Source organism: Lynx rufus, unplaced genomic scaffold (assembly GCF_022079265.1).
Source record: "Lynx rufus isolate CCGP_SWC_20201006 ecotype Redwood Valley unplaced genomic scaffold, mLynRuf1.p SCAF_9, whole genome shotgun sequence".
NCBI lineage: Eukaryota > Metazoa > Chordata > Mammalia > Carnivora > Felidae > Lynx > Lynx rufus.
Window position 1 is genome coordinate 57,561,978 of NW_025814897.1, and position 16,688 is coordinate 57,578,665.

At 40.5% G+C, this 16,688-nt stretch overlaps 1 protein-coding gene across 2 annotated transcripts in view; it reads right to left on the bottom strand.

Moving 5' to 3' along the window:
* Nucleotides 1-3,846: 3,846 nt before the first annotated feature.
* Nucleotides 3,847-16,688, bottom strand: part of POLD3 (DNA polymerase delta 3, accessory subunit) — a 50,229-nt gene continuing 37,387 nt past the window's right edge. For both annotated transcript variants that reach the window (XM_047070757.1, XM_047070758.1), the window contains exons 10-12: nucleotides 10,640-10,752; nucleotides 9,427-9,502; nucleotides 3,847-4,662 (exon numbers count right to left, since the gene is read on the bottom strand). In XM_047070757.1, coding sequence (XP_046926713.1) covers nucleotides 4,460-4,662; nucleotides 9,427-9,502; nucleotides 10,640-10,752 — 392 coding nt within the window. In that variant the 3' untranslated portion in view covers nucleotides 3,847-4,459. The remainder of the gene's footprint in view (nucleotides 4,663-9,426; nucleotides 9,503-10,639; nucleotides 10,753-16,688) is intronic.

Consider the following 16,688-nt stretch of genomic DNA (forward strand, 5'->3'; position numbering starts at 1 on the left):
ACAACATGGTTTTTCCATTCTTCAAGAGCAGTCTAGTAAAAGATGTGAAAGAAGAACCTTAAGAAAGCCTGAAAGACCAAAAGAAAGAAGTTAAAGTAGGACTAGCAATGAGGAACTTTTAAGTATTTAAAAAAAAAAAAAAAAGAGAGAGAGAGGGGTAGAAGCCAAAGTGAAGCCTCAAGAAACAAGGAGTCTGGCAAGAGCAAATGAGAAAAAAGAGAGGGAATGGTGTGGGGGAGCCAGACAATATTTAGAGCTTGAAATGAAAGGGCAATTCTAGAATTAAGGTGGGTTTGGATCAGAAGCCTTACCAAGTTTCTCTGGCTAAAGAGCCTGGGTGGCAATCTGTGGGTGGCCCACACTTAAGAACACACAGAAAAAAACTGGACACAGATACAAGTGGTGAGAAGTGTCATGAAGCAGGGAGTGGCAAGAGTCAATCCTAAATGCAGTCATTTGGGTACAATGTGCCCTTCAGAGAGGGCATGGTGACAGCATGGGCTAATTTACAGAGCCGCCAGGGCAATAACTCAGAAAGCAATACTGCCTTCTCACAACAAAACGAGGCAGCCCCAGAATGTTTCATGGTGGTAAAAAGCTGCATTACAGCATACTAGATCCCGGAACCAATGAAAGGAGACAAGTTTACCAAAACGAGTCTTGACACAGAGTACGTTTCTGGCAAATACATTATTATGCACTCATTCTACTCATGTCCTGGCGAAACTATTTAGTTTCCTTATATGGCCCTTCTCTTCAGCTCTCTCCTGTAAAATAACTAATGTCTTCTTAGAGAAACAAAGATAGAAAAGAAATAGAACTGTTCCACCCGTCCTCCCTCCCCTCCTCAGTTCTTTTCAGGGAGGTGAGTGGAGGCACATATCTTTGAGAGTGTCTGAGAACTACCCCATTTTTGAAATCAATTTCAGAAAACTGAAAAGCCTTCTGCAAGAGAAATCTGTGTTGATAGGGGAAGACGAGGGAAATACTGCAACTGTCTATGCTGGCTGCCAGAATGAAGCAGCCTTGTTTTAGCTGTGACATTTTTTAATCCCATTAAAACTTTAATAGCACTAGAAGTAGGATACAATGTACATGCATGGGTAGAAATACTATATGGCACATAAAATTAAAGAATATGCCAGCTGCCCTCTTAAATGAGAATCAACTTCTAATGTTATCATTCTTCTTAAAATTTTTCAGTTGGTCTTCACAGTCTTTACATTAAAATCCAAACTCCTTAGCCGGACCCAACTTCATTTCTCAATACATTTCATCCCTTTTCCCAAAGTCTACTGTCCATTTCCCCCCAAAGCCATGTTCCTCTGCCTGGAAAATCTTTTCCATTTCTCTTTGCTTGGTAAAATCCTACTCACCCTTCAAATATCCACTTAGCTTTCTCTCTTCCAGGAAGAATGCCCACACTCCTATGAGCTCTCAGAGAACCCTGCGCTTACTTGTCACTGCACTCACCATATCATGTTATAATTTCATTTTAACATGACATACTGGCTTGTCTCTTCCATTAGAGCCTGTAGACAAGTGCTAAATTCTAGGATGCTACCTATATCCTCTTGTGTCCAGGTCAGAGGCCTGACACATGAGTAGACACACGTATTTTCATGTATAGTAAATACAGCCATCAATGAACCTCACTTTGTTTCAATAGAAAAGTATCTACTCTAAAATTTTTCATAATATAGAACAAGTATCTTCCACCTTTGATCACATTTCCCGCCAGAATGACGACTTTCAAAGTAGAACATCTGGCTCATATCCTTGAAAACGTTTCAGGAAGTTGGTGGCTGACTGCATTTCTCACAGCAGGAAGGAAGCCACCATTTGTAGAGCACCTATGTGCTACAACTGTGCACCAAATTTAGGCTGCATGTATACGCTTCTTCAGTCTTGACAATCTATGGTAACTCGTTTTAGCTCTATTTTGACAAAGAACCTGAGGCTTAGAAATGTGCCCAAGGTCACATGGCTAGCAAATGATGAAGCCAAACTAACACAATGTGCAAGATCAGGACTACATTTTCTCCTAAATGAACTAAAAAATGATGTTGGCTGAAACTAAGGTTTCCCACTGGGTTGAAAAAATGATGAAGGCAGCAAATGACTTGTTCATCTCAGACTATGGGTGTGCAGTTTTAACAATATGAACTGAAAACCAGCCTTGTTCCTGTTCAGGGTTTGAATAATTGCACACACTGCTGCCGTCCTGTCAAATAACAGACTCATCAGACATTCAGTTTGAAGCACTGTTTTAAAACAACTTCTCAAATTTATTTAACTCATGTGGATAACATGGTAGAGTTTTGTATAAAAAGAAAAAAAAGGCCACCACTCCCTCCCTCCTAAGCCTTGCAGACAGCTGAGTTCAGGCAGCATACTGGGTGTGGTGATCACAGGATTTGCATTATCCTTTCAAAGATGGAACTCCAACTACCACTGGAGTTTTCCAATTCAAAATTCAGTTTCACTAGAGAGCCCAGCAGAATTAAAAAAAAAAAACACAAAAAACTAGATTGTTGCTTTTTTAATTTTTCCAATTCTTATTTAGAAAAATTACTAGAGGCAATGACAAAAGTAACCATTTAAAAGATCACTCTCCAGGGGCGCCTGGGTGGCTCAGTTGGATAAGCGTCCGACTTTGGCTCAGGTCATGATCTCACGGTTCGTGGGTTTGAGCCCCGCAGTGGGCTCCATGCTGACAGCTCAGAACCTGGATCCTGCTTCTGATTCTGCGTATCCCTCCCTCTCTCTCTCTCTCAAAAATAAAGAAACATTAAAAAAAATTTTTAAAGATCATTCTCCAGAGGTTTTTTGTAAAGGTAAGTCCAGGCTTTCCATCCTTTTACATTTTAAAAAGAAAGAGGGCTGTGGAATACGTCAACCTTTACTCTGATTGTGACACAAAGCGTCTGCCTTCTCAAGTCCTAGACGTAATGCCAGGACTCATCTCCCAAACTTCTGGTCTCAATCAAGTCCATGGGGTGCCTGGCTGGAGAGCCCCGGGTGATGGCTGCTAAATATGTTCGTATGAATCCAAGGTCAGTTAGAATCCTAACCTTAAACAGTAGGTTTACTGGATGCTGACTGCATCATGACATACGCAGGCTAAGTCAGACATCCCTCGTCTGTCAGTTGTGAGTCATGCCAGCAGATGAGCCTGTGTTCTTTCCCTAGAGCTCACTGTACCAGATTACTACCTCACCACTTCGATCCACCAAGGTCACTGTCCAGCCATCATGAAAATCACTTAAAAGTTATCAATAGAATAGATGATTTTCCATAAGCAACAAATGAGAATGTGTTACTTGCTGTTTAGTCCTACTAACAACTCAGTCTCTCCACCTTTCTTGGGCAGCCTATACTTTTAGGCAAACGGGAGGGTTAAAATACAGAGGAGCAACATCTATATAAAAATGTGTGCTTTATTTCTTCCTTGTTACCTTCCTGGAAAATTGCTGTTTCTGAACATTCAGGTTCCTTGAGAAGGAGAACTTTTTCTTAACTGTTATACCCTGCATACAGAAAAGGCTTTCTCTTTTTAGCCTCCATTTCATTGCCTGGGTTTCACTCTCTAGGTACTAACAGTGGGAAAGGGAGAGAGGAGGAGACAAAAATCACAAAGAGCAGCGTAAAACATGCCCTGTGTCAGCAACATGGCAAGGCCTCTACTATCGTCAATGCTGACACTAAGTAATTTCTGGTGGAGTTGAATACATCATTACACTTCTATTTGTGCTCTGCCTGAGGCTTTTCCCTACCTACTAATTGCGAGTGAAGGTCGAGAGAGGTTTTGTGAAAGGGGCAGAACATAAGCAATGTGCTGGTCTGTAGCCAGGTGTCAGTGTACTTTATAACGGAGGAAGAGAGGATTAGAGGATTATAGGGAGATTTTTGTTTCAGCCTTTAGTCCAACAAAGATTTAAAAGACTTACAGAAAATGGCTTCACATAGAAGTATGGTAGTGGGGAAGGGATTATGGGGAGAGTGGTAAACACAGCCAGTAAAATTCAGGGATAAATGAAGACCCACACAAGTCCACAGAATACAAAGGAACAAAGAAGAATACTTCTTGAGCCATAAGTGCTCAGGACACAGGATTGGGTAGGGACCAGTGAATTAGCAACTAAATGGCTTCAGTGATAATTCTGAAACCTGTTCCAATTTATGTTTGGAGTGAATTCTTCTCCAGAACAGGTCAAGATTGTGCTTAAAAAAATGTCCTTAAAACACAACAGCTTCTTAAATATTCTTTTGCCTCTTGCTTCCAGGTGATTTCCCTTTGGTTAAAAACCAGAAACAGTATAAACCTCACAGGATGGAATAAGTCTTTTGATACAGGCAAGGTGAGGCACAGGATGAACTTACACAGTAAGTGAGAGTCTGTCTGTCTTGGTCTTCTCCCTTGACCACTCCACGTCTCTGAACTAACAGAGATGGCAGTTCACTTCCTCTGGAAGAAGCCAGTAATGGATACTTGTCTGTTGGCTTTGCCCAGAGCTGCAGTCCCTTTCTTTGGGCCCTTTCGTTCTTCTTTGGGTTCTTTTTTCACCGTCATGGCGGAGGGTCTATGTACGGAGGAAGTCTTCATCTTAAGCTCCTCTTCACTATCTGTGCAGGATTCACTCACATAGACTTTTTCAGTCACTGGCAGAATAAAAAAAAAAAAATGGGAAAGGAGTGGGTCGAGTCATTTAGAACACTGTTATTAAGAGAATGAGATGTCTTGTTCACTCCAATTCCTTCAGACCCTCTGATCAAGGGAGACCCTCTGATCAGCTCACCTAATACTGGAGCCTTCTCCCACTGGGAGATCAGATCAGGCTACCAATAGGAACTATTTATCTTAAACTCATACAGTCTCTACTTGGGGCTCAGAACCAACATTTACCCTTACTGTCTCGCTGCTATGTCCCATGCCTTTTGCCCAAATTCTGCATTTGGGTCCTGGTCAATGCTAGCTAACTTCCTGAACTCTACATTGAACTGTCTGTATCTCAAATACCCACTTCTACCTCCATGCTTTGACTGACTTCTTCAGTCTCACTTCCCTGACCCACAGTGCCTGCCTATTTCCTTCCACTGCTGCTTTTCTGGATCTTAATCTCTGCTCTATTCGCCAGTCTTCATCTTGTCTAACCAGGTTCACAGTCAGGGGCCCTCCTGGCTGGCTATATCCTGACATCACCCACTCACTCTCTGCACATCCTAAATACAAGAATTGCAGATTACTCAATTTTTCAGTTCTTAGTTCTAAATGACCCAACACTTACTAGTGGTCTGCATTGTGAAGATAACTGCCCCAAGCAAACTCAATCATATAACAAACTTGATTGTTTTAAGACAATGATAAAATGAGAAACAAAGTTACCAATTCTCTTAATGCCCTATCAGCCAAAGGCATACTTTTGCCTTTTCTTATACCAATAAAATTCACTGACCCCCTCCCCCTTTGAAAATAATTTTACCAGTAAGCAGTCAGTATAAGGAAGCTGAAAAGGGCATAGGCACAGACAATAACTTCCAACAATGATGTCACAGAACTGATGAGGGTCTCTTCAGTATTACTGCAGCACACAAACCAATCATGAGAAACAGTACAATGCCACCTTCCTGTGACTTTAGAGAGCTGCAGCAGCTGTATAACCAACATCTTCTACATTCTTTCTCAGCTTTCCTGGTTGCAGCAGGAAGATGAAGAGTAAAGGAAAACATCTCCTCTTGGCTGAACACAGTAACCTAATATGCATCATAAATGCTCAAACGATTAAAGAACATTTTTGTCCTATTAAAGAACAATAATAGTTTTAAGCACTTAATTAGCGATTAAGAACAAACTACTCCAGAGGCAGTAGCTTTGGAATCAACTATATCTGCATACTAATATGTAGTCTGCCATTTATAAATTCTCAAACTTTTGATGTGCCTCATGATCACCTGCAGGGCTTATTAAAACAGATTGCCGAACTCTAATTCCAGAGCTTCAAATTCAGTAGGTGAGGGATGGACCTGAGAATTTGCTTTTCTCACATGTTCCCAGGGAATGCTGATGCTACTGGTCTGGGGACTATACCTTGAGAATCATTGTTCTCTCCTCCCCTGTAAAATGGGAGTAACACTGCCTCACAGAAGGTATGGATGCACCTAGTGATCTTATTAGCAAGTACCCATCAATGCTGGTCTTTCCCTTCAAAATGGCAAAGCCATGCTGGAGGTCTGTTGCCGGTAGAGCATTCCTTCACCATACCCATCTAATCCCATTAAGGGTACATAATTAACGGTTCCCTCACTAAGAGTTCCTAGGATTTGTCATTACTTTTAAGAGCCTAGAATTCACTTTGCTGATTCCTATCAACTTAGAGGCTACAAATCACTGAGAAGCTTTAAATATATATATGTAGATATATATATTTACATATATAAAGTGTTCTCAAAGGCCTTACTACTCACCTGTGCTCCACAGACCAGAGGCATTAGACTCTCCCATGATTTTATTAGAAATGCAGAATTTCAGGTCCTACCTGAGGGCCTACTGAATCAGAATTTGAATTTTAGCAAGATCTTCAAGTAATGTGAAGTTTGAGAAATGCTGCTCTAAGGTACTTAGGGAACTCCCATGGCATACCTATTAGTTCAGCAATTATGATCCCTGAACACTAGCCCAATCTCATCGGCAACTTGAAACGCATTATGCAACTGGATTATTGGAACAAACTCATGAGCTGCTATTTACTCAATATCTCAAATTAGGGAAGTCTGAAGAGCCATATGCAGACATAGAAAAGAAACAACTTACTACTAGTTGGTGGTATAAAACTTGCTCCTTCATAAGCTATACTTTGTATTCAAATGGCAGCAGGTCTATAATGTAAAACTCCAACATCAATTAGCTCATTATTTCATTACTTATTACTGAAACCACTGGTTGTCTCATTGCCAATTCTGTGCAATGCATTGCTTGGGGGAGTTAAAACCAGTCAGGGCAACACCAACAAAATTTCTTAAGCAGCACACTTAGTATACCTCAAGAGCTAAAAGAAGGATTTCTATATTCAAAGCTTTAGTTACTTCAAACTGTAAGACAAAGGAGATTTCAACTTAAAGATACAGAACCTTTATTTTAACTGAGTAACATGCAACTTTTCTGGGCTGCCATTAAAAAAAAAAAAAAAAAAGAGCCCAGTTTACATGGATAACATCAGAATTATTCTCCACTCAATGTTTTGCTGTTAGAATTCTAACTTGTCCAAAAGTCTACCCCACACTAATCTCAGGGGCCCAACTCCCCAGTCCCTGAAGCAAAGTCACAGAAAAGGAAAGATCAGTTTTGAAAACCCCCAGACCAGCTCTCATCCAGCATACGACAGGACAAGCCCCCTGTGCTGATACACTTGGAACAGTCCAAAGAGAAAGGAAAGCACAACTCCTTTGTTGGTAACAGGAGCCAAGATTCATTAGGTTGAGCTTGGACTACAAACCTTAAAAAAAAAAAAAAAAAAGTGCTATGTGAGCACGGTTTTCATTGTTGCATCCAAGGCTCTTAATAGTCCTGTCTGGAGACAGGAGTGTAAAAAGTCCACATCCCATACCTGGCCAAAACTTGAGTACTGTGTTTTGAACAAAGCAACAGGTAATTAGCCACAAACTCCCAGTAAATGCTCACAATGATATATCTGACATTTTTCTTTCGGGGTAGAAGGAGGGAAAAACTGGCACTGATGCCTTTGTCCTCTTAAATTTAAAACAAAGAAAAAGTAAGAACTTCAATAGTAAATGCACATATTATCACCACTAGTCAAACCAAAAGGCTTGAAAACACACTATTAGAAGACTGAAAGCAAACAAAACAAAATACAAAAAACAATCCTAACTTGAAGTCCAGAATTCATAGGCTCACAAAAAATTTGGCACTGAAAAGACCAATTTCCAGTGTAAGGAATTTTATTCCCCGATAATATGCTACAATTAAAATGGCACAGGCCTGAGGTGCCTGGGTGGCTCAGCCGGCTGAGCACTGAACTTTAGCTCAGGTCATGATCTCCTGGTTTCTGGGTTCGGACCCCACATAGGGCTTTGTGCTGGCAGGGCGGAGCCTGCTTTGGATTCTGTGTCTTCCTCTCTCTCTGCCCCTCCCCCACCTGCATGCTCTCTCCTAAAAATAAACATTGAGGGGCGCCTGGGTGGCGCAGTCGGTTAAGCGTCCGACTTCAGCCAGGTCACGATCTCGCGGTCCGTGAGTTCGAGCCCCGCGTCGGGCTCTGGGCTGATGGCTCAGAGCCTGGAGCCTGTTTCCGATTCTGTGTCTCCCTCTCTCTCTGCCCCTCCCCCGTTCATGCTCTGTCTCTCTCTGTCCCAAAAATAAATAAAAACGTTGAAAAAAAAAAATTAAAAAAAAAAAATAAACATTGAAAAAAAAATCTTTAAAAAAAATGGCAGAGGCCTTTTCAGAGGAGTGGAAGGTAGGGAACAATGGGACAGGGTTTGCACTTATTCTAACAACCACACAACCTAGGAAAAGTAGATTCTTCAGAATTGATCAATCTTTTTAAGATGAAAGTTTGAACCAGAAAAGGAGAGTCAAGAAAGGGAAAAGATACTTCTTTAGGAGAGCAGGTGCCACAGGAAGGGAGAAACTACAATTATAGGCTATCCAACTAACAAGAGGTTTCCAAAACTAAGCCCACAAGTCTCTGTAAACACAAAAAGTACCCGGATCAGAGCATCCTATTGGCCTGCAAGTGTGAAAGCCCCACAGAAGTTTGAGTCAACTGTGGAAGGGTAGAACAAGCTTAAACATGGCTGAAGAATTCAACCTATAACTAACTGAAAAGCTAAATTCTAATTCCCCTCTAGGTCACCAAAAAGCACACATTTTTATCTAACATGACTTACAAACGTGAAACATGAAGTGATTTGGAAGAGTCAAACCCCTCTGGAGAGATGGGACAAAATACCAAGAAGACTCTTGACACTCTCTTCAGAGTCTAATCATCAGTGGGGGCTTCCTTTCCACTGTTCAAATGTATAAAACAACCATTCTAGAAAAAAAAAGTTTCTCAATGTCTGTAACAACATTTTATGTTGGTATTATGGTTTCCATATCGAAAGTGCCTTTAAACGTTACCTCACCTGAATTTTCACAACAATCCCACATATAGGCAAAATGGATATTTTACCTCCATTCCATACATCAAGAAACTCCCTACCAGAGGTGACAGGACTTTTATCCAAGACCTCAAAGCTTATTTCTACAGGATGTGGTTCAAACAAGAACCCATGTTCTGCCTTTCGTTGTAGTGTTCTCTACTCTGCTACTCAGGGTGTGTGCCATGTTTGGCGTGAGTCATGTGCACATTCAAGTTTGAAGCACACTGCTCTGTAAGAGATCACGGAGCCAGAAACTCTTCTTACCTATGCAGCCTTCCTCATCCACAAAGGTCTTAGACTTCAGCACCCGTTTTCGTTTTCTTTTTTCTCCATTTGAGCTCTAAAAGATCAGAGGAAGATCAGAGGTTACAACATTCAGTTGACCAATGACTCTATAGAGAAAAATAACAAGAGCTTTTTAATCTGCAATAATCACCCTCTAATATTCCATGATGATAAAAAGTTGAATGTGAAACTCTATCCATTTCCTTTTACGGACCAGTCCTACTATACAGACAAGTTTACATTCCTATATATGGAAGCTTGATGTTTAATGCTTATAAGATAACTGTGATCATTCAGTCAACAAACTTTTGGTAAGCAGTGCACCATGGTTAAAAAGACCAATAGGACAAGGACCTTAGCGGATGAGAGAAGCGAGGAAGACAGACCACTGCAATCCACTGTGGTAAGGGCTTTAATGGAGGGCTGTGGCAGACATTATGGAAGCACACAGGAAAGCTAAATCAGATGAGAGGTCCGTGGCATGTACCCTTGCTGTAGCCTTGATGCTGCAACATTACCCTTGTCTAATTTAGTCTCACACAGATACTACTAATACCAATTTCCTTTTATGTTCAGTGGTCTTTCATCCCATTTTCCTGTCAACTAATGAGGAAATTAGTGCAAAATTTAAATGACAGTCTTAATACAATGAATTAAAGGAAAACTAATAGCTGTAAAGGAAAAAAAACCTTGTTAGCACCTTTCTTCTCAACTCTTCATTATCTACACTAATAGATAAGATACAGCTGAATACCATTCAAAACTATATTCCCCCATTTATTGCCAGCTTTTCTCACCCTGCCCTTTTCCAGAAGTTTCTGAAGAACAACAAATGTGCATAAGTTGTTTGTTCACTCTATTTCCCAAACTTTGCTCTGATGCAGGCAAGACCTTACTTTGCAAAATTCCAACAGGAGTTGGGTAACACAGCAGCCCTGATGCTGGAGGTCATGAAAAACAAAACCACTCCCAGGCCTGACCTCTGCAACCTTCCTGAGATGCGCCCTATAGCTGAGCTCTCACCGCAGGTGAGGAGAGGGAATGTCCATCCTGTAGTACCTACAGAGAGTGGAATGAGAAAAGAGCCATCTACTGGTGTCCCTGGACTATACAGCAGTGGCCGGTTCAGCATAGTTTCAGGTCCTTGGGAGGTCAGACACATGGAAAGGCAACCATCCCAGTAAAGTTTTACCTTGACAGAAGGAGGCTCTGGTTCAGTCTTAGGCACTGGTTCAGAAGGTGGAGAAGCAGGAGGAGGTGGGGATGGTGACTCAGCTTCATAATCCCCAGGAGAGTCTGGTATGACTGAAATAATGAAACAAGCTTAGCTAAGAGAACTGTGGCACTATCTGGTACAACGCCTTCTCTGGTGACTTTTTAAACGTCTGTATCCAGCAAAGGACATTTTGCAAGCAGTAATTCATGACAACCAAGGACTTTGCAGTTATAGATCTTTAAAATACACATTTTATTAATTTTATACAAAGAAAACCAGAGAATTAAGAGTTATTAAAGCTGGAATAAACCTTAGAGATTGTCTTAGCTAAACCTTTTATTTTGTAGGAAAGTCTAAAGTTGTTTTATAAATATCCACTGATCATCTAACATGTGTCATGTATTCCACTTACAATTGTTTCATTTATCCTCATAACAACCCTAAGAGACAAATATTATTCACACATTACAGTTGGGTAAAAAGAGGCTCAAAGAGGTTAATTAACTTGCCAAGGTCACAGGGCTTACAAATGAGGCAGGAGGTTTTAAACCCAAGTCAGTCTGATGCCACAGCCTTACCATTCCAACTATTCTGTGCTGCCTTACCATTCAGGGCCAGACATTTTAAGGTTAAACAAACAGATATAATTCTCAGATTATATCAAATGTTCCATGCCAGAGTCTTCATGACTATGACCCAAGGATTATCTGCAATCACCTGAGATGTTTATTAGACTGAAATATTCCAGCTGATGTTAAGAGCATAAACTTTGGAGGAAAAATCACCTTTGAAACAGTCACAATTATAGCTCTTACAACTAAGACTGGCTTACTATTTTGTATGGGAATTATTTCTGGTGATTGCTCACTGATGAGGCTTGTTTTGTTGTAGTAAGAGTAACCGGAAAGAACACTTTTGGGAAAGCAATATTGCTCTGGAAGTGGTATCACCCGAGAAGAGAGCATCTCCAGAGGGATCCCATCATTCCTGAACAGTTCCAGAAATAGTGGTCTTGGTATAAGGCCCATGAGAGGGGGAAGTGAAAATCCTCAGCTGACCTACGGCTTAATCACCACAGAGAAACCGCTGGTAAAAAGACTGGGTAGTTGCTTAGCCTCACCTGCTCCCTGAATCTCCTGGCTGTATTCAAATTCTTAGCACAAGTCTTGGATCTGAAATTCTCCCAACTGATTAGGTCAGTGTTAAAAATTATGACAGTGGAGGGTTCAAGGCCAAATGACCTAAAGAGGTGAAGCAAAACAAGAGCCAGAACGAAACAATAAATTACACACTTCAAGTATGAAATGGGCCCCAAAACTTTATAAGCTCTGGGAAACAAGAGTCAGAAACATATGAGGAAAGTGGTCCAGCTAGTAACCCAGCTCTAGGAGAATAGAACATGATGGGAGCTCAAGTAAGCAAGAGAAAAGTTAAACCACAGAGCCAAGCTCCCATTTCTTTGAAGGTATAGCAATCAGGAAAGCTGTGTCACATGCGTTACAGGGGCAGGAGGAAAGTTTACACAGTGAGGAAGCCAAAGAAAAGGAATTTTGAGTCCTCACAATAAATTTAGGAGTTTTCATTCTATTTCCACTTCTGTAACCATGAAGACACTTAATCCTAGTGGCACCCTCTAAGACCCCTGTCACTGCACTGTATACAAGTGTTTATCTAGATCCTCCTCTGACTCTAACCTCCATGGAGGCAGAGACACCACAATTTCCCTGGCACTGGACAAACAGTAACGATATTTTTAATAAAGGAAAACAATCATTTTTGGAATTTGGGATGAGGGGCTTCTAGGTCAAGGAAGAGTCAGCATATACCTCCCCCTCCCTTCCACATCCACCCAAAGAGACACATTACAGTGATGACTAAGGAATGAAATGCTGTAAACCTGCCTGCCACCCCTATCCCTGCCATAACAGGGAAGAGAGTAGAAGAGGGAGCCAAGAACTTGTAATGAATAAGAATTTTCAACAAATCCCCAGAAGATGGAAGGCAGATGGGAGAAAGGTGACATGAGAAGCATCAATTAGATTGAGTCCAATAGGAGAGCTTACAATCTATTACAAAACTTCTATTTTATCTGATTTTTCAAGTTGTGTATCACTTTGAATTTTTTTAAATAAAACATTTTGGGGCACCTGGGTGGCTCAGTCAGGTAAGCATTTGACTCTTGACTCAGGTCATGATCTCACAGTTGTGAGATCAAGCCCCATGTCAAGCTCTGAGCTGGGCATGGAGCCTGCTTAAGATTCTCTCTCTCTCCCTCTGCCCCTCCTGTGCATGCACACTCTCTCTTTCTCAAAGAAATTAAAAAAAAATTTTTTTTAACGTTTATTTATTTTTGAGAGAGAGAGAGCATGAAGAGGAGGCGGAGACACAGAATCCGAAGCAGGCTCCAGGCTCTGAGCTGCCAGCATAGAGCCTGACGTGGGGCTTGAACTCACAAACTGCGAGATCATGACCTGAGCCAGTCAGTCACTTAACCAACTGAGCCACCCGGACGCCCCACAAAGAAATTTTTTTTTAAGAAAGGAAGGATGGGGGGGCGTGTCAGGGTGGCCCGGTCAGTTAAGCATCCAGTCCTTGTTTTCAGCTCAGCTTCAATCCACAAACTGTGGGACTGGACCCCACATGGGGCTCTGTGCTGACAGCACAGAGCCTGCTTGGGATTCTCCCTTTCCCTTTCTCTCTGCCCTTCCCTTGCTTGTTCTGTCTCAAAATAAATAAACTTCTAAAAGAAAAAAAAGGGAAGGAAGGAAGGATACAGAAAACAACTAGAATTTTCTGGGCTTTACAAACATTAATCATTCATTCACATAATATTCCCCACAAAATCACTGTTACTATTATTTCTGTTTTATATAACTGAGGTTCAAAGAGACTAAAAAAAATTTGGCCACATTCATATGCTAGAATCCGTATGTGTCTGATTTTCCATCAAGGTAAATATATCCTCGACATACTTTTAGTGACATAAGCATAAGGAGGGTTTCATACATTGGTGTATTTTAAATATATTTATAATGAATTTACAGCTTTTCAGATGAAAGGTACTCAAGAAGTGTAATTTAACACTTACCCCAGGACAGCAGAATAAGAACTGTAGTAAAACTAGTTACTAGCAGAGTAACCACTGTTTACCAGAGTGCTATGGCAGACATGGGTCATTTTGGAAATCACTCATAGCTTCCTAGGAAAATTTATAAACTACCTATCTTAACCTAAAAAGGGTGGGGGGGGGGGGTCATTTGCTTAACATTCTCCATAAGTAATTTGCAAAAACTGAAAATGTTAGCAAAAAATCAGCTAAAACTATTTCTTCCTAGCAATATATTTTTTTAAATTCTATCTTAGAGACAGAGCACAAGTGGGGAAGAGGGAGAGAATCTTCAGTAGGCTCCACACTTAGCACAGGGCCCAATGTGGGGCTTGATCCCACTACCCTGGGATCATGACCTGAGCCAAAATCAAGAGCTGGACATTCAACTGACTGAGCCACCCAGGCGCCCCTCTTCCTAGCAATGAAAACATTACTCTTAATGTGATTTCTATCTGGGTCTGGCTTTTTCTTGCTTTACAAGAGAGTATGTAGAACTGCTAATGGTGCTTATGACTCTGCCAAGAAGAGAAATAAAGAAAAAGTCTCTTGGGTAGAGAGTTAAAGATATGAAGTTAAAGGGAATTTTCTGAGAGAAGAGACTGCTGTTAAATACTTATGGAACACATCAATAGAAAAAGTGGGGTGAATAAGAAGAAAACCTGCTATGTCAAGCAGTGTCCAGCGTTGCTGACGTATCTTATTTGATGTTCATAAAAAGTCTACACAGTGTGATAACATCCCCATTATAGATGAGGAAACAAGGAATTGAAGAAGTTAAATTATCTGTCTCCAGTTGCACAATAAGTGGCAGAAGTAAGGTTTTTTATTTTTAAAAATAATTTTTTTAATTTACATCCAAGTTAGCATATGGTGCAATAATGATTTCAGAAGTAGATTCCTTAATGCCCCTCACCCATTTAGCCCATCCCCCTACCCACAATCCCTCCAGCAACTCTCTGTTGGTTCTCTATATTTAAGAGTCTCTTGTTTTGTCCCCCTCCCTATTTTTATATTCTTTTTGCTTCCCTTCCCTTATGTTCATCTGTTCTGTGTCTTAAAGTCGTCACATGAGTGAAGTCATATGATATTTGTCTTTCTCTAATTTCACTTAGCATGATACCCTCTTGTTCCATCCATGCATTGCAAATGGCAAGATTTCATGTTTTTTGATTGCTTAGTAATACTCCATTGTATACCACATCTTCTTTATCCATTCATCCATCGATGGACACTTGGGCTCTTTCCATACTTTGGCTATTGTTGATAGTGCTGCTATAAACATTGGGGTGCCATGTACTCAGTTAAGTGGCAGAAGTAAGATTTAAACCCAGGTCTGTTTTACTCCAAAGTCCCTGTCATTTCTTCCACTTCTGCTGCTCATTTGCTAATTTCCATCTGAAGACAGCATATTGAATAGTATATATTCAGTGTGACAGGAATAAAATGATAATAGATTAGAGATTGTGTAAAGGTTTAAAATAAAGGCCCTCTAGCTTTGAGATGAAGAAGAAATTTAGGAATAAAATGGCAAAGGTTTGCAAATTTAGTCAGATGCTAAAAATTATTCTGCCAGATAAAAAATCTGAGAGCCTCTCATTTATATTATCTATTATTATAGGTTGTTCACCTCTATCACATTTCTTCTCACTTCTTTCTAAACTAATAACCCCACTCATATTTCTAATCACCCACAGGTATTATTTTTGTGCACTAATGATCAGAACTCCAGAGAATATTTCAGAAATATGTAATGAGTGTTTAATCAACCACAGTAATTCCCTGACTTAGAGCTGACTCCTTCACTGGAGTATCTAGTTTACCTTTTCAAAGTACATTAGGTTGATGGCTTGAAAGCCTTTTACAGATTCTTCCCCAAATCCTTTTCCTGGTTGGAAATAGGGAAGACAATTTCAATAGCACAGTAATATTCCTGTTACTTCCTAATTATTTTCCCATGTATCTTCATGGAGTCGCTTCTATTTCCTTAATTCTTAACTTGATGGCTCTTGTTTCAACCACACACTTGGGTATCTTCCTTTCAGGTGTCTTAGTCAAAGCATTTTGATAAATGACATGGAATGAGTATATAGTGACAGCTCCTCTAGGATGCTCACAATGCCCTATCCCTACCTATTCCAAAGAGTCATTAAAAAAAAAACCACAGCTCTGGTGGGCACAATACCTCTATAGGATATCAGAGCTTATAAACTCCTACATGCAAGCATGACTGGTAGGATCTAAACCTATGGAAGAGTCAAAGATATACCTACATCATAGATTTAACTTCCTTGTACAATTTCTTAGGTCTGTTCATTTCTTTTGCATTACTGTCATCTGTATATATAAATGGCTTTCTCACTCATTTGTACATGTACAGTCGCTGAGTTGCTTTCGGGGTGCCTCTGTTGCCATTTTCAATTCTTACAGAAATTTCTGTTAAGAGTAGAGCCTAACAAGTTTATTTTGTCCTTTACCAGCAGAACAGGTTCCTTTTCCTGCATTCGTTATTCTTCTTTAATTTCTTTTAGCATCTGTTTGTTTGTTTTGTCATTCTACCTTCATCTGATGCTGAATTCCTTTGGAGTAGATTTGCCTGACCCCTCAAAATGTTTTATACCCATTATGGCATAAATTCATAGAGAACGGATTATAGAAACTCAAGCTTCTCACCACCGTTCTCAAAGCAGGGTAGAAGTCATCTGGCATAGCAGTTTGACCAAGGCATCTTTCTCGTTAGCCTCATCCTCTTTTTTTTTTTTTTAAATGTTATTTATTTTTGAGACAGAGAGACAGAGCATGAGCGGGGGAGGGGCAGAGAGAGAGGGAGATACAGAATCGTAAACAGGCTCCAGGCACTGAGCTGTCAGCCCAGAGCCCGATGCAGGGCTCAAACTCACGGACCTCGAGATCATGACC